The 23,882-nt window shown below is 41.8% G+C and overlaps 1 protein-coding gene across 2 annotated transcripts; it reads right to left on the bottom strand.

Annotated features, from left to right (window-relative positions):
- Positions 1–341: 341 nt before the first annotated feature.
- ap1m2 (adaptor related protein complex 1 subunit mu 2) lies at positions 342–17,719 on the bottom strand. 2 transcript variants are annotated; one of them, XM_084318944.1, is made up of 12 exons: positions 17,497–17,719; positions 12,530–12,686; positions 11,099–11,166; positions 7,997–8,127; positions 7,436–7,583; positions 5,744–5,870; positions 5,484–5,626; positions 4,251–4,322; positions 2,605–2,763; positions 2,255–2,380; positions 699–774; positions 342–593 (listed from the first exon to the last, which is right to left on the bottom strand). In XM_084318944.1, exons 1-12 carry the CDS (start codon positions 17,536–17,538, stop codon positions 568–570), a joined length of 1,275 nt encoding a protein of 424 aa, XP_084175070.1. In that variant the 5' UTR covers positions 17,539–17,719; the 3' UTR covers positions 342–567. The 2 variants fall into 2 exon arrangements, with proteins under 2 accessions (XP_084175070.1, XP_084175069.1); XM_084318943.1 differs by having other exon boundaries at positions 5,484–5,870.
- Between the last annotated feature and the right edge of the window lie 6,163 nt (positions 17,720–23,882).

Here is a 23,882-nt window from a genome sequence, read left to right as displayed (position 1 = left end):
GCTGCCCAAATAAGGTGAACGGGGCGGGGCCACAACTCGGTTACTACGCCATCGCTGTGGTAGTAACCGCACGTCGACCAATGAGAACACCAAGCGCAGAAGGCGGGCTATTCGCGTGTACGTTGATGTTTTGAAAGAGCAGTTCATTCACAGTCGGACCTCTGATGTAAACCTCTCAGGGCAGGTATGAAAAAGGCGGTCCAACTGGCGCGGACTTTTTTCAAGTTACTAGTAATACATTGTTTTAGCGCTATTCCACAAATGTATTGTGAAGGAAACAATGCTAATCAACAAAGAAAAGAAGGTGCTGCATTATTAATCAATGACAAAATGCCAACGGATATAGGTTGATACACATTTTAATCATTTGCAATATAGGCTTACATTTAAAATAATTAAAATCAAGCTGCATATTATTTTCATAAAACATACATAGGTAGCAAAATCTTGCATCAAGCAGAATAATCAAGTGAAATTCAAAGACATTATTTTGAAGTGCAATTAAATTGAACGCTGGGTCATAGGCATCCTCTGGATGTTAGGAATTGATGAATATAGCTCATAGGTTTAGGCATTTGTCCGTAGTTGATAATCTAGAGAAAGAGAGAAAATAAATCATGAAATTAAAATTGTGAGATGTCTACAAATGGTTATTCTCTGGGTACTACCTTACAGAAGGGTAAGATAGCTGTCCTTACCTCCACTCTGCGTGATGTACCGGACCCAGGGTAAAGCCTGGAAGCCGCTCTTCTCTATGATCTTCATGTATCGCACCTGATATCAAGAGAGTGATGGGAAAAATCATATCACAGTAAAAATCTAACAACCTGATTTGCCTAAAAAAATTAGGCATATGCAAATTAATTTCCACACCAAGGGCCTCGGCTCAAAAATTAACTTGTTCCCAGGCCATATTATATTGGGAGATAGAAAGCTATCTGGCTGCATGGAAGCGGACATGATCGGTTAGCCTAGGCATTGTCCAACTAACACCTCTCCCGAACACCTCTCACGAAGGCTAACCGGTCATGTCCGCGTCCATTCATTGTGACAGAGGAAACTGGTATCTATTTTCTTGTCTCTCTCTGGAGAAGACGGTAAGCTAATTTCCCAAAATGTTGGCATGTTCCTTTAAGTATAAATGTAGCCTACAGGGAAACACACACTGGCCAAATTCTTGAACACGATCTGAACACTTAGTTTATATTCTTATGTTGGCTGCAGTGGTGGAAAGTAATGGAGTACAAGTATTTAGTTACTGTACGTTAATTTTCTGTACTCTCTGTACTTTACTTAAAAGGGGACAGATTATGCATCTTTTCAACTTGTGAAGTTTGTGAATATGTTTTTTGCCAAGAAACTAGTCTAAACCTTTGAATTAGCCTTACAGCACCTCTTTATTTGCTTGTATTGAACATGCCTGGTCCCCAAAATGCACAGCGAATTGATTCATTAAAGCTAATTTATTGCTTGTTGCTTTTTAATACTTTTTACAATAATAATACTTTTTGTACCTGTATACTACAGTATATCTACATATCTGTATCCACTACCTACTCTTACTAGTTAAACCACTGGACAGTATGACTTACTACCATAGTGTCTTTATACCTGCATCACTGTACATACAAATACTACAACACTGTACATACATCTGATTAGCATTATTACCCAGTAGTACTCATTTATATATACTCTAGTTTAATCACCTGTACATTGTATATTGTTAATGCACTTTACTGTTACATTTGCACTCTGGTTAGATGCCAAACTTCTTGTACATGTGGTGTATAATGAAATTACATTTGAATGTAATCTAATCTAATCACAACAAGCCTTCATTCTGAACAGCTTGTTTAGGCGTTTTAATTTGAAAAGTGATGTCATTGGGAACATTGAAACCTTGTGATGTGTTAATTACATCACCATAAAATTATGTAGATGTAAAAAATAGCAATGACTGCTACCTTCTCATTTCATTGAGCTGTAATTAACACAAGGATCCAATGTCCCAGATGACATCACTAGTGGCCATATTAAAACTAATTTACTCTCAATAACTGTCAAACTAAATGAATGTGTGCAAAACTGTTTAGAGTTTTTTGATGTGTGTGAGATTATGTACAAAATAAATCAGCATTGTTTTTTGGTGAAATGCCCCTTTAAGTAAAAGGTTGAAGTACTTCTTCGAACAATGGTTGGCTGATCGTAAAAACTAGTCCACACGTAAACACACCATAGGTTTATCACACACCTGTATCCCTGAGACTGTGAAGTAGGGGATCTCAAATTTGACTGTGATGGGAGGCTTCCCCTCCTTCTCAGCATTCTCCACACTGGGCAGGCCAAAGTGAGCCCTCATTAGAAACTCCTTACCTCCCTAGAGAGAAAGAGATAAGAAAGTTTGAGCTTATATTCCATCAATAGATCAAATTTGTCATTGTATAATGTGCACATCAATATGATAAAAGAAAAAGAAAAAAACACAAATAAAACCACTGATTGGGCTTTAATATAAAACATATACAAATGTTTATATATCACCCATACTGTCATACAAAAAGTAACATCTTAACCCCATGTATCCTTGTAAGTGCCACTCACAGGGAAAGATTTGATGGTCCACACCACCAGGTTCTTCTCAGGAACGTACTTGGCGTGGCCCGTGCTCGTCTTGAACTTGGGCGAGTCGGCATCACTGGGCACAGGAACACTCACCTCGACATTATTTGCCACAGACTGCTTTTTGAATTGGCCTTTAGCCTAGAATTGAATAGAATGTACAGGATATTAGTTGTAGTAGGCTAACACAGAATACAAACTATACGCACATTTGTACTTCAATTTAACCTACTATTCTGACTTAAGTTTGTACTGCGATTGGTTTGATATTGATGTCTATGACTGATTGGTTGGACATTGATGTTCGTGAAATCTTTTGATATCTTATTTATCAGTGTCTATTATTTTTCTTCTTAATTAGATCTTAATAATAAAATATCTTTTATGGTTTCCTTGGTTGCCAGTGCAGCAGGCGTTAGTGTCGTTGCATGACAGGAAGGTAGTGGCTAGAAGGCATCCACATGAAAGAAAGATACGGACTAGAGAATAGGGACCACTTTAGATATTTACAGATTAGGGACTACTATAACAAGGAAATTAAGCAAGATAGAGACAAAGAACAGAATGGGGTAATTAAGATAATGGTAAAGTCATACGAAGGACGGAAGGGAAGGGTGATATCAGCACTATATCAGGCAATAATGGACAGTAAGGGAAATACAACATTGTATGTAAAAGAAAAGTGGGAAAGAGAGTTGGAAATAGAGATAACAGAGGAGGAATGGTATGACACATGTAAGACACAACAAACAACCACAGGATCAAGGATATGGAGGGAGTTTGGGTGGAAGAATATAATTAGATACTTTATAACACCAGAAATACAGGGCAATTACACACCAGCAAAGAAAACATGTTGGAGGGAGTGTGGACAGGAAGGGGCGAACCATACACACATATTCTGGGGATGTCAGAAGATAAGGCACTACTGGGAAGAGATAGGAGGGATAATAAATGAAATAATAGGATACGAAATACCCCAGGGAGGCCAAGTGTTGTATTTGGGGAATCTGTCACAAGAAGGAATCCAAGGGGAAGACAAATACTTGATTAAGATATTGATAGTGGCAGCCAAAAAAGCTCTAACTAAACTGTGGTACAAGGTAGAAGTGCCGACAAAGGATCAATGGATAGAGTTGGTAGAGGGGATACAGGAAATGGAGAGAATCACATATCTGCTGAGGCTGCAAGAAGAAAAGTTTGAATGGAAATGGGGAAAATGGGAAGAATACAGGAGGGGAAGTAACGACATCACAGAGGTTTGAAAAGGATACAAGGAAATGAATGAAAATGTAAATAAATAATGCAAATATAGAATGGACCGAAGGACCCATGCCACACTTTTTCTTTACTAATTTTTTGTCTATTTGTTTTATATTTATGTACTGTTGAGATGTTGAAATGTATTGTCTATGAATGTTGTCTATGTATGTTGTTGAAAAAAATGAAAATAAAAACTTAAGTTTAAAAAAAAAGAAAAAAGGCATCCACATACAGCAGGCTGCCTCTGACCGTGACACATAGTTGGTGTTCCTAAATGGCCTAAATGTTGGCTTCAATTATGTCACAGCAGCTTTATGAATGTCTGCCATTGAACTAAATTGAATTAATGTCCAGTAGGTAAATACCTTGACCATAATCTCCACTCTGCTGTGAGAGAACTTCTCTATGACAGACTCAATCCATATAAGAGGTTTCACCTGGAAGGAATCAAGAACAGATCAATTAAACACATTCTTAAATAATAATTCCGGTTATTTTCAACCTAGATCCCCTTACTCTAGTTCAGCGGTTCCCAAGCTTTTTTGGCCGTGCACCCCCTGTCACCTCCCGACCTAGCTGACGCACCCCCCAATGGGTTTCGGTTAGATTTTTTTTTGCTGGTCTCCGTGCACAGATTTTATATTTTATTTTATCTCTTCCCACGGCAACTATGGATAGGGAATTTCTTTATTTAATTAAAATGTTCACCACAACATGGATGCATGTACTCTGCCAGCATGTTTAATATCCATAATACTAAAGGTTTGACTAAGATTTGTATGAAATTTTATTGTAAAAAAAAAAAATTTACCACCATTAGCCTTTTCATGTCACGCACCACCTAGAGGGGGCTCACGCACCACAGTTTGGGAACCACTGCTCTAGTTCATCTGACATACTATACTAGTAATACCATTTTATTTCAATAAAAATCTTGTCAATTAAACAACGAATGAGCATGTTTTTCTGGGCACTCAATCTGGCTGCAGCAGCTCCTCCAACTGCAACTCAACCCAATAGGGCAACCGGGCAAAAAAACAAAACAAATAATGTTACACAAAATACAAAACATGTCCTTTTAAAGTCATTTCAGAGTCAAATAAAAATGTACATGTTAGGCTGCTGTTGAGGATGTTTTGTGACTGTTGCCTGGTTGGATTGAATAGCCACCAGGGGACCACAAGACCACCCGCATTTCATTGTATACTTGTATGCCGTGACAAATAAATCTCTTGACTTGACTTGACAACTCACTCCTCTGTGATCCAATTGATCGCTATGATACTGGATGATTATAAAATAGGGTCTAGGTGGAAATTACTCACACAGACAACATGTTTATAATTTAATGCACAGCGATAACTGGCTCAGTGAAGTGAGTCAGACATATATTATTTCAGCTATGCTCTGGAGATACTCAAGAGTGGCATTACTTGAAAAAAATATATATATTAAAAATGTTTACTCAATGTGCATCCAGAGACAGACCTTTATAGATCATCTTAAATGGGTGTCAGATCATGGAGTGATGCTGTATTCATAACCAAGGAATGTGAATTAGTATCAAATGTGAAAATGAGGGATTGAATGTGACTGACATGGGTGTTGATGCGGTAGGACATGAGTTCGGACTCCCCGTCTGGAGGGATGAAGGAGATGGTACGGTCGCTCTCAAAGCGCGAGAGGCGCACGCACTGGTGGAATTTCACGTCTTCCATGGACACCGTCTTCCCCTTGTCACCTATAACCAAACAAACACAAACCCATAGTTGGTGGTTGATGTATTTTGAACAAAACAAAAACAAAAAATACTTGAAAGAAAGATGAAGAATGAGAGTGCGACAGTTGCGACACGTACGTCCGGTGAGGGCGAAAAGCACTCTGTCGTTTAGGCCCAGCCTGAGCTCAGGCATCCCTGACAGCATGGTCTTCAGCTTGATGCTGCCCACAATGTCACTGCTCATCACACTGCCATTGGCATTCACCTAGAAACAAATAACAACACAAACTAAATATTAATATACCATATGAGGAGAGAAATGAGGCAGTATCCACCATGGAATAATCATGTATGAAATGTGACCTGGTTTTATCACTCAATCTATCACACATTACCTAACTAAAAACATATGAATAAAAGCTATAGTCTGAAGAGAGCTGTATGTAAATGAGCCATTTCAAGTGCCAAATTAGGGGGGGGGGGGGAAATTGTAGCGATTGTAAAATCAACTGATAAACATAATAACATTGGATTAAAGATGGTCTTTGATTAACAGTAGCTTGCACTAGCTGCAACATTTGGTGGCTGATATTAGCTCTAATGTTTGGTAGCTAATGTTAGAGCTAATGCTAACTAACAGTAAATTAGTATGTATTCAACAATTTCAACAATGACATCATTAACCCTTTTCCCGCCAATAACGTCGTACGACGGGTTTCAAGTTCATGCGAATTCTGCCAATAACGGCGTACGACGTGGTTCTGATCATAATTTCATATTTTCGCCATGGTATTCATATTCCACTCACGGAGCCTTGTCAGATGCTGATGGACTCAGCACAACTCTGCAACGCTTCAATACTGCCACCTGGTGGCTGATCGGCGAGTTGGCAAACCGGAAATGCCCGTTGCAGCTCGGTCCGTCCCCTAATTCTGTCCGGCCACTCGTTTTAGCGTCCCGGGACTCAATACACACACCGTGGATATGGATCTTTGCCATAACTCAATAATCTACATTATTTGGGTGTGTATTAGTAATATACAAACCGGAAATGGATCGCCTAGATCCCCACCACATAACTGGGATCTGTTTGCTCCACTCTCATCGCCCAACGGTACAGGTACGAGGAGACTGACGGAGTTTCAGCGTTTTTGTTTATCATTTTCGATACAAACTGCTCTGATCAATATATCACCCATACTACATGAAGCATCTAACGACTATCACGGAATTATAAACGACCCCTCCCCCCTCCGTTCACCCGCGCATGATCAGTCATAACCCTTAGGACCATGTACAGTTGACATTTTTAATATAGCGTTGATCGGTATCAAACTGCATTTGATGATCTAATATATGCATTTGTGCCTATATCTCACGTTCTGGGAAATACTGCAGAAAACGATAAAAACATATTTATTTTCGTATGAATGTGTGAATGAAAAAGTTAAACGTTCCTACATCCTGAACGATAGGTAATCGATGTTGAATGGGCCATAGTAATGTCAATTTAGCAGTACAATTTAAAAAGTTATAGCCCTGCAAAGAAGGTGAACATCTCCATAGACTTACAGTACTGGCAGAGAATGGTATAAGATGATCAAAGTGGTGGCAGGGAATGGGTTAATGGAGCAGCCATTCTTAATACAGTCCACAATTGTGGCTCAGTGGGCTAAGATGCCATGACGTTACAAGTTCAAATCTGACTCACAGCCGTTGCTGCATGCCCTCTTGTCTCTCCCAGCTTTCCTCTCTACTGTATGCTAAACCAAAAGTGCCACTTACAATAATCAGAAAATATAACGATAATTTATCCCTGTTCACACTCACCAGTACATTGATGGACTCAATGACATCTATGAAGACTTCATTCTTCTTGTACTTGATGCCCTCTGACCTCCAGGACACAGCGTTGGTAACGGTGGTCGGGACCTTGCTCTTGGCCACTTCGAGCTTGGTACCTTCCTGGGTGATGTACCTGCAGGGATGATTTTTGTTTGTTTGTTATTTTTATGCCATTTCTCCTCAGTATATTGTGGATAGTGAAAATAAAGGTGTAACACACACACACAGAGAGAGAGAGAGAGAGAGAGAGAGAGAGAGAGAGAGAGAGAGAGAGAGAGAGAGAGAGAGAGAGAGAGAGAGAGAGAGAGAGAGAGAGAGAGAGAGAGAGAGAGAGAGAGAGAGAGAGAGAGAATGGCAGACAGATATGGAGGGATAGGGACAGAAAAAGAGAACGATTTACAGACAGATCATCAGATCAGATCAAGGGAGGGGGACAAACAGAAAGAGACTGTCAAACAGACAAATACAGAGAGATTGAGAGAGTTATGGTCAGACAGGCAAAAAGAAAGAAAGAAAGAGGCGTGTGTGTGTCTGGCTGAGCCTCACTCTTGTAGGATCTTGCTGTCAGTGGTCTGAGGGAAGCCAAAGTCCATCAGCTCATCCAACAGCTCATAGACGACCACAAAGTTGTCCTGGATGCTCTCCTCCTCCAGCTCCTTAAAGTACTCTGTAAACACCTGCATTTACAAGCAACACAGATTTCACATGGAAAACCAACACGATTTTACTGACATAATATATTATGGAATCAAGAATTTATCAAAATAAGTAAAGTCAGAGTATCAAAATAAACAGGTGCATATCCCATTCTAGAATGTACATCCATACACAGTCATTCACTCACTTTCACAAATTTGGGTCCAGTTTCCCCCAAAAAACTCTTTGGCATTAAGATCAACTTAGTGTCATTTTGAGTCAATGGGCTGAGATGTTCTTAGTGCTAAAATGGTTTTGTGAAACTGAGCCCAGATTTAATTATAAAAGGATGAGAAGAGAATGAGGTATGAAGTGGAGGGGCTCAGTTCATTTTCAATTCAGCAAGTGGATTTACCTCAACATTCATATTTTTGCCACTGTACTTAACATTATAAATAGCAGCCTGTCCTCTGGTGTGGTCCCGGCACTTTTTAAACATGCGGTTGTGCAGCCCCTGATCAAGAAGCCTGGGCTTGATCCTGCAGCCATGTCAAACTTTAGGCCCATCTCTAAACTGCCATTTTTATCAAAGATCATAGAGAAAATTGTCTATACTCTGCTAATGAATTTTTTAAATGAGCACAATATTCGAGGTTTTCCAATCTGGTTTTAAATCCCTGCACAGCACTGAGTCTGCACTTAAGAGTTTTTAATGACATCTTTTTAGCTACCGATTCCAGTGACTGTGTTGTCCTTTTAGACCTGTCGGCCACATTTGACACGGTGGACCATGTCATATTAATTGTGTTAATTGCCCGCCTTGAACAGTGGGTGGGTATCAGAGGCATAGCCCTTAAATGGTTCAAGTCCTACCTGGCAGATCGATCTTTTTGTGTCAGGCTCGAGGACTCTGTGTACTCTACTTCCCCCCTATTCTATGGTGTACCCCAGGGCTCGATACTTGGCGCCGTCCTGTTCTCCATTTATTTATTGCCCCTTGGTTCCATCCTCAGAAAGCACGGCATTCCTTTTCACTGCTACGCTGATGACAGCCAGATTTATATGCCACTAAAAAAGTCTGGCTCCTTTTCCATAGAGCCGTTGACCAAATGTCTCGATGACATTAAATCCTGGATGGCATTGAATTTTTTTATTTTAATGATAAAAAGACGGAGGTCATGGTTTTTGGTGGCCCCTCTGTGACCTCTGCTAGACCTGGGTTCGCTGGCACATCATGTCAAACCAATAGTAAAGAAAAATCGACCCAGACCTTTGACAGCCAGATCAAGGCCGTGGTCAAATCAAGCTTTTTCCAGTTGAGGCAGCTGGCCAAAATTAAGCCCATCCTACAGGCGCAGCATTTTGAAGCAGTAATCCATGCATTTGTGACTACTAGGCTGGATTACTGCAATGCACTTTATATAGGGGCGAGTGGATTCTCGGTGGCTCGCCTTCAAATGGTGCAGAACGCCGCTGCGCGTCTTTTAACTGGCACTCGTAAATATGACCACATCTTACCGATTTTATCCTCACTCCACTGGCTCCCTGTGCACTTTAAGATTCATTTTAAAATTATTTTATTTGCTTTTAAAGCTCTTCATGACCTTGCCCCACCCTACCTCTCTGAGCTGTTGCAGTTATATACACCTTCTCGCTCTCTCAGGTCAGCTGACCAGCTGCTCCTAGTAGTGCCTACAACTAGGCGTAAGCTCAGGGGGGACCGTGCCTTCTCCGTTGTCGCCCCCAAAATGTGGAACGAGCTGCCGCTGCAGATTAGGCAGGCCTCATCACTGCCCCGTTTCAAAGGCCTCCTTAAGACCCACCTTTTCTCTCTGGCTTTCGACACCATGTAGCTTGTTGATTTTATGATCTTATTGTTTTACTGTTATTGTTGTATCGTTTTGTTACTGTGTCCTTTGCTTTTAAATATTTTTTAAGTACTCTGATCTATTTTTATTTGTATTGCTGCCTATGTTTACCCCTTTTTTCTCTTTTTTTGGTACTCTTGTCTTTTTTATCTATTTTTAGTGCTGCTTATAGTTTTTTAATATGCTCCCTCTGCACAGCACTTTGTGCCCCTGTGGCTGTTAAAGCGCTTTATAAATAAAGTTGGATTGGATTGGATGTAGAAAGTGGTAGTTTCCAACACATCAATAAAGAAGAACAAATGATCCATCATTAAGCAAAGCAAACATACAACATTCAGACACTAGATGTCGCACTAGAGCACCAGCATGTAATTTACCCAATCAGGTGCATTCCATGTGGGGAAATGGATAGTAGGGAGGGGATACATGCACATAACATTCATTTTAGACCTGCCACATGTTTTTTAATGAAAAATTAAAAGACTTTTATTCTACACCTTTCTAAAAGCTCTGTGGATGTATTATTTAAGATTGATCTACATGAAAATATAATAATTTTTTTTGCATTCACTTTTTCTCTTTTTTCCTCCCATCCCAATTTCGTGTTTCCAATTCTCCCCTCCCCTGTCTTGAACGTTGCTCGACTATGCCCCCCACTGGTCGGTTGTAGGGAGGATAGAAGCCTTGCATCACGTGTCCCCTCCGGTACACGAGAAGGCAGCTTGTCACATCTTTTCACCTGCCAGCGCAAGGTGTAACGCATGAGAGGCTCACACTACCCCCGCCACTTCCTGTCTCTGCTGTGCAGGCGTCCCCCAACCGACCTGTAGGAGTCGCTGTCCACAACGTCCAAATTACCACCCATCGACTTCCACCTGCTGGCTCTGCCAATTGAACCAGTATGACGGCCGGAGGCAATGCTGACACCCGGATTCGAGACCGGAGTCTCTTGCATTGGTGACGACTCGAGCGCAATCTCCGCTACGCCACCCAGCCGCCTCATATGAAAATATTATCTATAGCACCTTTAAGTCTAGTCGTTTCTATTTAGCAAGAACTCTGCATGGTTGAAGCAGAAGTGAAATGACCCCCACCCCTGGCGGAGACCTTCATATAGTGACACAGTAGTGAACTACTTACTCACCTCAACTAGTTTGTAGAGGAAGGAGTAGACCAGGGAGGCATTGGAGTTCTTATTTGTAGTGGCCACCACTGTATGGATATAGAATCAAGGACTAACACTTCTCACGTATATGGTATGGCAGGGATTCAGCCCAAGACCCACATGAGAATAGTTGAGTCTTACCCTGGAAACCAGTCTAATGACAAACATGTTACAACCTTCGTCACTAGGGGCTCCGACAGATGAGGCCTGTGACCCGTTTCACATTCTGAACCATCATTTTAAGAAACCAGGCTCTATGGCCAATATTTGCTATTTTACTAGGTGAATTAAGAGGGATTCTTCAAGAAAAATGTCTGTTCATACACATAATTACATCAGCATCCATACAGCTAGACTGGATTAATCAAATACTGTGTGTCACATTGATACTAGGGATGCACCAATATGAAAATGTTGGCCCATAACAAAAATACATTCTGTTATGGCCGACAACCTATATTCACCAATATGGATATGATGTGGCCTGTATAAACGGTGATCCAATTTTGTACATACTAAAAGTGATAACGAAAACTGTCTTTTGTTTTCCGTTTCTGCCGTCTGATTCAATGCTGCTGCGCAGGTATTAAACAGTATTAACTTCAATTAATATCTGAAATAATAATGTAAAATGTATTAATAAAAAAAAAAACTTTGTCTTTTACTATTGTACTTTATAATGACCAGTGTTAAAAAAAAATTAAAAAAAAATAAATAAAAAAAAAACTGCACAGCCAGAGATATAATCATCTGTTGTTCACATCTTCCTAGTTCTTCTCAGGCCAATGCTGGTAAATAATGTAAATAAATAACTATCATCATCCAATATTCGTTCGCCTATCTGCCCAGTTATGCTCATAGGACAAATGACGATAAATAAAAGAATCGCTGATAAGAATAATAAATTACATTTATATATCGCTTTTCTCGACACTCAAAGCGCTCCCCACAATGTACAGTAGGGTGGAAATAGCCTCCTTCACCACCACTGGTAGCACCCAACCTTGGGCTACGCAGGCTCAATGGCTGCCATACACTGGCACCAGGCACACATCACACTACACAATGGCTGAACGGCTCAGGAGACAGGGATTGCTATCAGCCAATTAAGGGGAAGGGATGATTAGATGGCCTTGATGTCAGAGACCTGATTGGGAATTAGGCCAGGAATGATATCTGATATCAACAGAGACCGATATGGTTGTCGATATAGTGTGCATCCATAATTACATCCATAAGTACCTTGTTAGTACCTACTACCATGTCTCATTGTTTCCCATTTCATGGCCTTAGTTATGTGACACATATAACAGACCATTAGGGAGTCGACTAAATTCTAGCAAACATTAGCCTTATTCTTTATGCTCTGTTTAACAGAATCTATGGCAACGTCATCCAAAACAAAGATACAGTACAGGTTGCTGTGCTTGATCCACAGGAAGTGAACATTGCCGTGCAACATGACAGGACAGATAAGCCCTTCCTCTTCCTGTTGCATGAGTAAGGGCAGGAAGTGGTCAATTTCTGCCATGTCCACATCACCTTTGTAGTTCCGACATATCAGCACCTGATGAGGGAGAATGAGAGTAAGATAAATACAATGAGATGACCCGTTTAGCAAGAGAAATCAGACAAATCAACATCAACTCAACAGTTGGGGGTTAAATTATGGATTTTCTTTTTTAAGTGAATGGGGTTAGTGATTGTAGGCTAATAGAGGTCAATGGGTTAACATGTGAAAAGTGAATGGGGTTAGTGGTTGTAGGCTAATATGGTCAATGGGTTAACATGTGAAAAGTGAATGGGGTTAGTGGTTGTAGGCTAATATGGTCAATGGGTTAACATGTGAAAAGTGAATGGGGTTAGTGGTTGTAGGCTAATAGAGGTCAATGGGTTAACATGTGAAAAGTGAAATCCTGCCAAGGCGCAGAGGAGCAGTGCTTTAGAACCCCCTCTCAGATGTTCCCTCTGCTGCCCTGCAATTAGATCCGGCCAACCGCTTCAATCACTCCATTATTAAATTCTTGTCTCTGCTATGTACAGTCTCAATTAAACATTTGAGGAGAATGGATTGCACCTAACACTGAAAATAAATTAATACATGAATAAATAAATTAATAAAAAATGCAGTTTATAATTCTTTAAAAGATCTATGTCCGTAGATTATATTTTGGTATGATAGCACTGAATGTGTGGATGACGTGTGATATATAGTTTACCTTCCATGAATTGCAATCTACCTCTGAGCTACTGTACATCGAATTAAAATACAGAGAAGCTTAACCGTGTCTTATGCTACAATAGATAAGAAGTCTTGAGATAGTAGGGGTGGGACGATACATCGATCGAGATCGATATATCAATCTATTATCAATGATCAAATAGGATCGATGCAACGTAAAAAGATCGATTCATATTGCGATACTCTTATTTTGAAAATCCCATGGAGTGTCGTATCCGCTCGGCTCGGATCAAGAGCACACAGCAGTAGCGTCACTCAGTCTAGTCTAGAGCGTCACTAGAGCAAGGCTAGTGTGCCTATTCGGCAACCCAAAACATGTCCCTGCTTTTTTATTCCGCAACGGGTCAAATGCATCTAACCTGCTTTGCAATCCTCGCCATTCCATTATGCCCACATCGCGTTAAAGATCGAAATTATTATATACAGCTCTGTGACAGTGAATAGGATATTAACACTTTGATTACCACTGGTGAACATGGTAAAACCCTGTTAAATGCCAGCACCCACTTCAATGATAGCGTTGTGAACTCATAATCTCCGTCTTAAATTATGGCTATTATGGCTGCCCGTCGCTTATCAATGACTTGTTTGCAGTCAACATTGTCGAAACGGATTTTCTTTTTTTATTATTATTATTATTATTTTTTTAAATCGGTTCATTTCCGTTTTATAGCATTTTGAAAAGCCCTAGTTTTTCAGGAAAATATATAGATTCCGTGATAAACGGCATTTACTGGAATATTCTGGCATACACAAAAACGTTGTCATTTTTCGGCCTATTTATGAATCGTTTTCAAATAAACGCTAGATTATCGATAGTATATGTGTACTTATGCACACTATAGAAGCGGGCTGAAATATCGATTCTCTCATTTCCTGATCAGCGCGCACACACAGACACACACACACACACATGGGACATGTTGATATATCTGTGAAAAAAGCTCTGATTATCCCAAGACTGGTAAAATAGATTCCTTACCTCAGATCAGATGTTATCCAAAAAGATTATTCCAATTCCTGATCACCATTCCAAATATCGATCGCATTTATTGATTCAGCGTTGGGTGCTGGAAATACATAATCCACGCATTTCTGAGGGCCGGCGATCACTTGGTCTCTTCAGTTGGCTTGACGGAAAAGTAAAATGAGGAAACTGCCCCCCCCCTTCATCTGTCTAAACTAATGGGGTGCAGTTACACAGGGAGAGACGATAGGGGGCGGTATCTTCCCAATTGAGCTCAGAGAGACTCTGCAACACTAGCGTGAGGCTCGATTGATGAAATATGAATTCAAATCGCCAATAAAAAAAAATACGACAAACAAACGCTATATGTCGTTGGCGGCACTCAACTGGCAGCATGAACTAACGACTTATAGCGTTGTTGGCATCCAAAGTGTTAATATCGGGGGGGGGAAAGAAAAACGAACCAAAAACAGTGAACAGGAGGTCTATTTGTATTAAAAACAATAGATTGTTTTTCATTTAAATGTCTGAAAGAGCTCAAAAATAAAAATGTCAAATGATATTTCCATTGCCTTTTTTTTTTTTGATTTAAATGTTACCGATTGTGTTAAATGGGGATATAATATCGTCTCATATCGATCGCAGGCACCTGAATCGAATCGTATCATATCGTGGCAGACTTTGTGATATCGGAAAATATCGTATCGTTGTCCAAAGAATCGATATCGTATCATATCGTGATGAAACTGGTGATGCACCCCTATGAGATAGTGGTCAAAACAGGTCCAACCTGATATCTCCTCAGAATACCTAGACTACCCAACAGGTAATGTACCCTTTTGTCATAGGGACATTTCATAGCTTGCTACAGTCCACTCTCCTTTAAGGCCTACAAGTTATTTGAAACCATGTTTGCTTCCGCTCCCATTTCCAATTGTGGCTCAAGTTACAGTCTCTTTCTTGGAGGATGTTTTTCTCATGCACTGTAGACACCAAAAGACATGCATGCTAGGTTTACTGCCATTGACCAAGGTACTGGCATTACAACTGGAGGAGTTGTTGGTCCCGGGCACCGAGCTGCCCACTGCTCCTAAATAGTTAGGATGGGCCACTTTCAAAAACACTCTCAAAAAACACCTAAGGGAGACTGCAACTCGAAACTGGCCCCTGTAAATGTCCGAACACAACCCCCTCCAATGTACAGTAAATTACCAAGTATGGTCTTGTCAATAATCCAATGTACAGTTTTGTTTGTACAGTTGTACAGTGTCCCCCACCCACCCCTCCTACCCAACCCCCCCCCCCCCCCCCCACTCCTACCCAACCCCCCCACCCACCCAACCACCTCCAATGTACAGTCCCCCCCCACCCCCACCTACCCAATCCAATGTACAGTTTCTATGTCAAATGTATATACTCTTTTTTTTTTTTACTCTTTTTGTATCACAAACAGTACTGTAATTGCAAATCTGGTATGTCATAAATGTATAGATGTAGCAGTACTGTCTATCTGTATGTCATGTAGGTCTTCTTTCTTTCTTTCTTTCTTTCTTTCTTTCTTTCTTTCTTTCTTTAATAGTTGTCATACAGAAGTACAGAATACTTTCATACAAAATGCTTCTTACTGTTACGCTCCAGAGACTGTGCTAGACAAGATAGTATCAAATAACATAGTATAGCATGTAATTTAGAAGAAGAAAATGAGGTCACAGTGTTCGGTATAGACATATGTACAATGTTCTGAATTACCATATAATATACAATACTATGCAGTGTACTAATGTACAGTACTATATAGTGCAAAGCAGAAATGGGATGAGGTACAATTTAGGTACAATTTACAGTAAGGTGTACGAGTTGTAGTGCAATCCTTCATCAATAAATATAAAGTGTGGGGAGTGGGTGCTACAGTGTGTTTGTTTAAAGTGGGTGTGTGCTATAAAGTGTGTGGAGTGGGTGCTACAGTGTGTCTGTTTAAAGTGAGTGTGTGTGTGTGGATGTGTGTGCTATGTGCGTTTGGTGGTTGTTGTTGTGTAGTGTTCATTGTTCGTTTAGCAGTCTGATGGCCTGGGGATAGAAGCTTCTTCTGAGTCTTTCTGTGCTCGCCTTGAGACTCCGGTATCGCTTGCCTGACCGCAGCAGTTCAAAGAGGCAGTTGTTCGGGTGACTGGAGTCTTTAATGATTCTCTTAGCCTTGCCCTTGCAACGCTTGTTGTAAATGTTCTGGAGGGTGGGGAGCCCCCCTCCAATTGTGCGTTCGGCTGAACGTGTCACTCTGTTCATATATGTCATGTCACTCTGTTCATATATGTCATATATGTTACGATTAATTGAAAATGGGGGACCCTGATGTAAACAAGACGAAAGTCTTTCTCTGGTCTGCATCCCCTTAACAATTGTATGTATTGAGCTGTACTGTACCCATTCTGCAATCTGTTAATAAAGTTTTCAATCAATCAATCAGTCAAATGCAGAGGACGAATTTCCCCAAGGGGATTAATAAAGGTTAAACTGAACAACTTAACTTAACTAATGTTAGACTACACCAGTGGTTCTCAATGGGGGTTTGAGTTGTCTCGAAAAGACATGCAAAGCCATTATCATATTTATATTTATAGAAGCTTTTTTCTTTCAAGTTAAATGGCTAGAAAGGGGGAAATAAAAGTCCTAATGTGGTGTCAAAGTACATCATTCTTTCTATGCTCAACTGTGTATGGGGGGTCAAGAAAAAGCATCCCTGTTCTTAGGGGTTTAACTCCGGTTTAGAGCCACTGGTCTACACAATGCAAAATGCGATGGCTGCAGTCAGACTGTATGTGGATAATGTGGTACTACTAGATGTGTTGACTTTTTGGTGGCATGGGGCTTGCAGCCACAGGAATTCCACTCCAAATTACCAACTGTCTCGTAACGCCAATTGTTTTAGGCTGTTTCCTGGAAGCAACTACTGTAGGCGGCAGGCGGCCTATGGTATAGCCAATGAGTGGACCTGTCGCAAGTTACTTATTAATTTTTAACGACACAGGAAGAACGCTATTAAAGTTTTACGGTTAAAGCAACAGTTAAACTTAAAATCCTGAAATAATACACAAAGATAATGGTCCGGTGGAAAGCAACTGTCAGTCAAAACCTAGGCTATACAGACTTCAATGTTCCAAAATCACTTACCTTTCCCTTCAGATCCAACACAAATACAGCGGAGGCTGACATTGTACAGGTTATATCCAAAATGATCCGCGAGTCCAAAACTACAAACTTGAAATAATCTTCTAGACAAACATTAGACTAACTGCTAGACATTTCGTTGAGCCATTAAGACAACAACAAAAACCATAGACTATAAAGGTGATCATGGATTCCACCGTTTCTTTTCCTGAAGATGTCGCGAATACGACGTCATCACCTCCAGGTAAAACATTTACCAGAGCACCACTCACCTGTGTAAAGGCGGATGTGCTGCTCAAAATACCCACTAGAGTGCGCTGTGGATTACCAACTGTTAAATGGTCATTTCACTTTAGTAGGACTTGTCAAACATCAGCAGTCTTACCCATATAGTTTGGCCATGACATGGTATAAGCAAGCAGTGACAAGTGGAAAGATCAAACCTTCCAAGCACATCGTTTTGCCATTCAGTGTCAAGTCATTGACAGGGAATGTAGAGCTGATAAACATCCTCAAGCGACTTGGTCACAGCGTGTCCTGTACCCTGCACCTCTCTCCTGCACCTCTCTCCTGCACCTCTCTCCTGCACCTCTCTCCTGCGCTGCACCTCTCTCCTGCACCTCTCTCCTGCCCTGCACCTCTCTCCTGCACCTCTCTCCTCTCCTGCACCTCTCTCCTGCACCTCTCTCCTGCGCTGCACCTCTCTCCTGCACCTCTCTCCTGCCCTGCACCTCTCTCCTGCACCTCTCTCCTGCCCTGCACCTCTCTCCTGCACCTCTCTCCTCTCCTGCACCTCTCTCCTGCACCTCTCTCCTCTCCTGCACCTCTCTCCTGCCCTGCACCTCTCTCCTGTCCTGCACCTCTCTCCTGCACCTCTCTCCTGTCCTGCACCTCTCTCCTCTCCTGCACCTCTCTCCTGCCCTGCACCTCTCTCCTCTCCTGCACCTCTCTCCTGCCCTGCACCTCTCTCCTGCACCTCTCTCCTGCACCTCTCTCCTCTCCTGCACCTCTCTCCTGCCCTGCACCTCTCTCCTCTCCTGCACCTCTCTCCTGCACCTCTCTCCTGCACCTCTCTCCTCTCCTGCACCTCTCTCCTGCACCTCTCTCCTCTCCTGCACCTCTCTCCTCTCCTGCACCTCTCTCCTGCACCTCTCTCCTGCACCTCTCTCCTCTCCTGCACCTCTCTCCTCTCCTGCACCTCTCTCCTCTCCTGCACCTCTCTCCTCTCCTGCACCTCTCTCCTGCCCTGCACCTCTCTCCTCTCCTGCACCTCTCTCCTGCACCTCTCTCCTGCCCTGCACCTCTCTCCTCTCCTGCACCTCTCTCCTGCACCTCTCTCCTGCACCTCTCTCCTCTCCTGCACCTCTCTCCTCTCCTGCACCTCTCTCCTGCCCTGTACCTCTCTCCTCTCCTGCACCTCTCTCCTGCACCTCTCTCCTGCCCTGCACCTCTCTCCTCTCCTGCACCTCTCTCCTGCCCTGCACCTCTCTCCTGCCCTGCACCTCTCCCCTGCCCTGCACCTCTCTCCTGCTCTGCACCTCTCTCCTGCACCTCTCTCCTGCCCTGCACCTCTCTCCTGCACCTCTCTCCTGCACCTCTCTCCTCTCCTGCACCTCTCTCCTCTCCTGCACCTCTCTCCTGCCCTGTACCTCTCTCCTCTCCTGCACCTCTCTCCTGCCCTGCACCTCTCTCCTGCCCTGCACCTCTCTCCTGCCCTGCACCTCTCTCCTGCACCTCTCTCCTGCACCTCTCTCCTGCACCTCTCTCCTGCACCTCTCTCCTGCACCTCTCTCCTGCACCTCTCTCCTGTCCTGCACCTCTCTCCTGCCCTGCACCTCTCTCCTGCCCTGCACCTCTCTCCTGCACCTCTCTCCTGCACCTCTCTCCTGTCCTGCACCTCTCTCCTGCCCTGTACCAAGAAACCTTCAGTGGACTAGGGCAGTCATGGGATGTGAGTGAGGAGCTGTTCCAGAGAATTGAGGAGTTTACATGTCACATGTACTCTGCTAACAGCAGCATGGTAAAGATGAACCAACTGCGTTACCAGCTCTTCTGTACCAAAAGGAGAGAGGTCGAGTCCAGCCAGCTGCCACCATGTAGAGACTGTCTCTTCCTGCATGTTGAACAAGCCAACTATCAGGCAGCAATCTGGAAGGGCAGTCTGCAGTCTAACCCTGTGGTCCCAAGTCCTACAGAGCATGGATGGAAAGAAGATGAGGGCAAGCTGGCAATTTACTGGATGCACTCCCCACCTGCACCAGATGCAGGCCTGGAATTGCTAACATGCAAGTGTGTCCGTTCATGCAAAATGCCAAACTGCACATGCTTATAATTACACTGTAGCACTCAACACATGCTTATTATTACACTGTAGCACTCAACACTTTGATGAACATTGTTTCTCAGCTGATAGATTTGTGCCCTTCCTGATGACTTGTCATACAGAACTTGTAAGTCGCTTTGGATAAAAGCGTCAGCTAAATTACTAAATGTAAATGTAAATGTTATAAAATGGACTGGCTGCAAGTTACAGACATGCAGCAACCAAAAATTGCAGGATGATCCAGAACCTGACTTCGAACTCGAGGAGTCAGAGGATGAGAGAGACGAGCAGTTTGAGTGACATTATGGGGTGATTCTGGACTAGGTTACCCATCTCAACTCTATCTTAAGTACACACAGATCGTGATAGCCTGACTATAATCAGATCTTGACATAGGCCTATTCCCATTAATAACGATACTGTATACTGTGGGATTAAATGACGACATAGTGGGGATAATACAGAGAGAGGGAGACAACTTAGAGACAAGACAGAGAACATTTTTAAATAAATAATAATACTAAAGTATAGGTCTGTACAGATGTGAAAATGTAAGTGATGCAGGGGTTGGAGGGTCAGGAGTGAGGGTATGCAAGTTTGAACAGGTGGGTTTTGAGGTGGGACTTAAATGTTTCTACAGATGGGGCTTCTCTGATGTGTAATGGGAGTTGATTCCAGAGTCGGGGAGCAGCGGAGGAGAATGATTTGTTTTCTGTGGATTTAAGGCGGTAGTGTGGTGTGCTCAGAAGGGCTAAGTTGGATGAGCGGAGTGAGCGGGAGGGAGTGTAGTGTTGAAGAAGGTTGTAGATGTAATCAGGTGCTAGGGAGTGGAGGGCTTTGTAAGTGAGGAGACAGATCTTAAAGTCAATCCTATACTTGACAGGGAGCCAGTGAAGTGAGGAGAGGACAGGTGTGATGTGGGAGAATTTGGGGCAGCGGGCTGAGGTGTTCTGAATTAGTTGACGTTTATGGAGGGATTTAGATGTTGAGCCAATGAGCAATGCATTACAGTAATCTAGACGGGAGAAAATGAGGGCATGAACCAGCTTTTCAGTGTCGGAGGGGGACAGTAGTGGTCTAATGCGTGAAATGTTCCTGAGGTGAAAGTAGCATGTCTTGGTGATGTTGTTGATGTGTGGTTTGAATGTTAGTTTGGGGTCAAAAGAACACCCACGTTTTTCACTGTGGGGGAGGGGAGGATAGAGTGGTTGTTGATGGATATGGAGCAGTCAGGGTTTTTACGGAGAAGGTGAGGTGTGCCCATTACAAGGATTTCAGTTTTAGTGCTATTGAGTTGGAGAAGGTTGTGGTTCATCCAGATTTTTATTTCAGAGAGGCAGGAGGAGAGGGCAATGGTAGCAGCAGGGGTGTCGGGAGGGGAGTGAATGTATAACTGTGTGTCATCGGCGTAGCAGTGGTATTGAAGACCATGTGTTCTGAAAATGTGGCAGAGGGGTAACATATAGAGGGAGAAGAGTATGGGAGGGACCAAGGACTGAGCCTTGGGGGACACCAGATGTAACAGGGAAAGAAGTTGAGGTATGACTGTCCATGGTAGTGAATTGCTGTCTGTCTGATAGATAGGAGTGAAATAGGTGGAGAGCTGAGCCTGTGATGCCAACTGTGTGTTCTAAACGGGAGAGTAGGATGTTGTGATCAATGGTGTCAAAAAAAAAGATTTAGTTTATAATGTTATTCTGTTTAATAGGTTGTTTACTAAACAGTGGTTCCTTATCTCATTGTGGTGTCCTTTATGTCCTGTATATGTATGATAAAGATAGACCACTTTGTGACATTATCCTAGTGGCTGTTCTGTATAGTTTAATATGAGCCTAGTACTGCTCTTCTAATTTAAGGCTCACAACAATCACCCCTGACAAGAAATAGTATAGGCATATTATACAGTTCCTGAATCCTTATGGTCCTGAGAGTGTTGTAGATTTTGTATTTTGTGTCCCTGTTGCTCCTAGATGACACAAGGCTAAAAGATAGAAGGGCTATCATACCAAAATATCATCTACAGACATAGATCTTTAAAAAAAAAAATGATATGTAAGTTTCGTCACCTTGAGTGGTACCGATATCTGGTCTGGCCCATAGACTAGGGGGGGGGGGTACAGGTATGGGCACAGTAGGTAGTAGAAGATATAAATACAGGCAATACAATTATAGTACAGTGGAAAAATAAAAATAGGCAATGTAAACAATATAATTAACTCTGAATATACGCATATGAGCAACTAGGCAGTGTGATCAAAGGTGCAGATGAGGGTCTGTATGCCCTATCAGTTATATTATACATTACAATATATATGGTCAATAACACTAGAATCCAAATATAGAATGAGTAAGTAAAGTATACAGTATAGTACACAGGTGCAGTATCGTACAGTATATACATAAGGTACCATAACTGGCGTGATATACATCCGTGCAGTTTACACAACATCAACATCAATAATAACACGACAACAATAATAATAATAATAATAATAATAATAATAATAATAATAATAATAATAATAATAATAATAATAATAATAATAATAATAATAATAATAATAATAATAATAATAATAATAATAATAATGACAATAAGAAATAAGAAATACTTATGGATCAAGACTTAACTAATAATACAAAATACAAAATAAAAATACCAAGTAAAAATAATAAAGACATCACAAACAACACAAAAGACATTAGACATTGATTTTTGGGGGCCCTTTTTGGGCGGGGGGGCCCCTTTTTATGCTTTTTGGGGTTTTTTGGTGATCAAATATTGAATATTGAACTATAATAATCAGTGCAGGAGCTCACTTATCCTTGAAAGACACTTTTATCACTGACTTAAAAGGCCCATACATCTCCATAAATGTTCAGGGGGGAGGGAATAAGTGCTTACCCTACAGACCCCAAGAAGTGCTGTATATTCTGTATTGTTTAATATAAATGCCTTTTTTATTCCAATCCCGATTTGTATTTGAGATTCCCAAATCCCATCGGACTTGACTTCTTCGTGTCCCTCAGTGAGTGTAATACCAGCATTCAACTGTATGGGCGATATATAGCGGCTGGTCGCAGTGACGCGAGTTGAACGAACACATCGGGAGGAGAATGAATGAATGAATGAAAACTGTATTTAACAGATTGCAGAATGGGTACAATACAGTACGGCTCAATACACACAATTGTTAAGGGGATGCAAACCAGAGAAAGACTTGTCTTGTTTACATCAGGTTAATTCATTCATTCATTCTCCTCCCGATGTGTTCGTTCTACTCGCATCTCTGCGACCAGCCGCTCTATCGGAGATAGGATCACATTGTGTCATGTTTTGCTAGAGGGTGTATATGTTTATTATTCCAAATAGATCTACATGGGCTTATAGCCTATAATACGTGACATTTGAAGCAGGCACCACTGCTGTTGTAATTGTCTGGTAATAGCTGTTTTGAGTGTTTATTATTGGGTTGTTGTCGCAGACTCACTGCATGTTCAATTTGCGGCCCGTATGGTACTGCCTTCCTATACCCAGTTAAATCTGTCTTCATATATCACGCCCCAAAGGCGATAGCGAGGGGGGCGTACGCATGTAGGTCAGTGGCCAATCAGAGCGCAAAACGGGAACCCGGAAACACAACTGCGTTGGTAAAAGCATACACGCGTATGGGCCACAGCAGTTTCTATCATCATCATCATCACCACCCACGCTATGCATAAAATATATAGGTCCGCAGAGAGGCACGCTGAGGAGGCCGTGCAAACTGCAATGAAATATGGGGCATCTCTCTCTCTTTACCTAATATTTTTATTCTATCCTGACATTTTTCAGTTGGAAGGGCAATCTATATGTGCAACGGTTAAAAAAAAGAAAAAAGAAAATCTTTTTATTTATTTGTAATTCTTAAAAGGGCACTTTTTTATGAGGGCAGGTGCTCGAGCACCCCTTTGGCTCTATGTGTGCACGTGCCTGGTAGTGAGGATATATCGTTTAGAAGTAATGTTAAAAGTAATATATATATATATAATATAATTCAAATACATTTGTTGGTGATTAGGGTTG

This window comes from Notolepis coatsorum (genome assembly GCF_963971535.1).
Source record: "Notolepis coatsorum genome assembly, chromosome: 7".
In the NCBI taxonomy this organism is placed as follows: Eukaryota; Metazoa; Chordata; class Actinopteri; order Aulopiformes; family Paralepididae; genus Notolepis; species Notolepis coatsorum.
Note: the sequence above shows the minus strand (reverse complement) of the source record. Positions and strands in the feature narration are given on the sequence as shown.

Coding starts and splice junctions, on each gene's coding strand:
- ap1m2 (XM_084318943.1), bottom strand. CDS start 17,538: ATGTCAGCCTCCGCTGTATTTGTGTTGGATCTGAAGGGAAAG. Junction 4,323..5,483: donor CCTACCGCATCAACACCCAT/GTCAGTCACATT, acceptor GATTCCTTCCAG/GTGAAACCTCTTATATGGAT. Junction 775..2,254: donor TCACAGTCTCAGGGATACAG/GTGTGTGATAAA, acceptor TCTTGATATCAG/GTGCGATACATGAAGATCAT.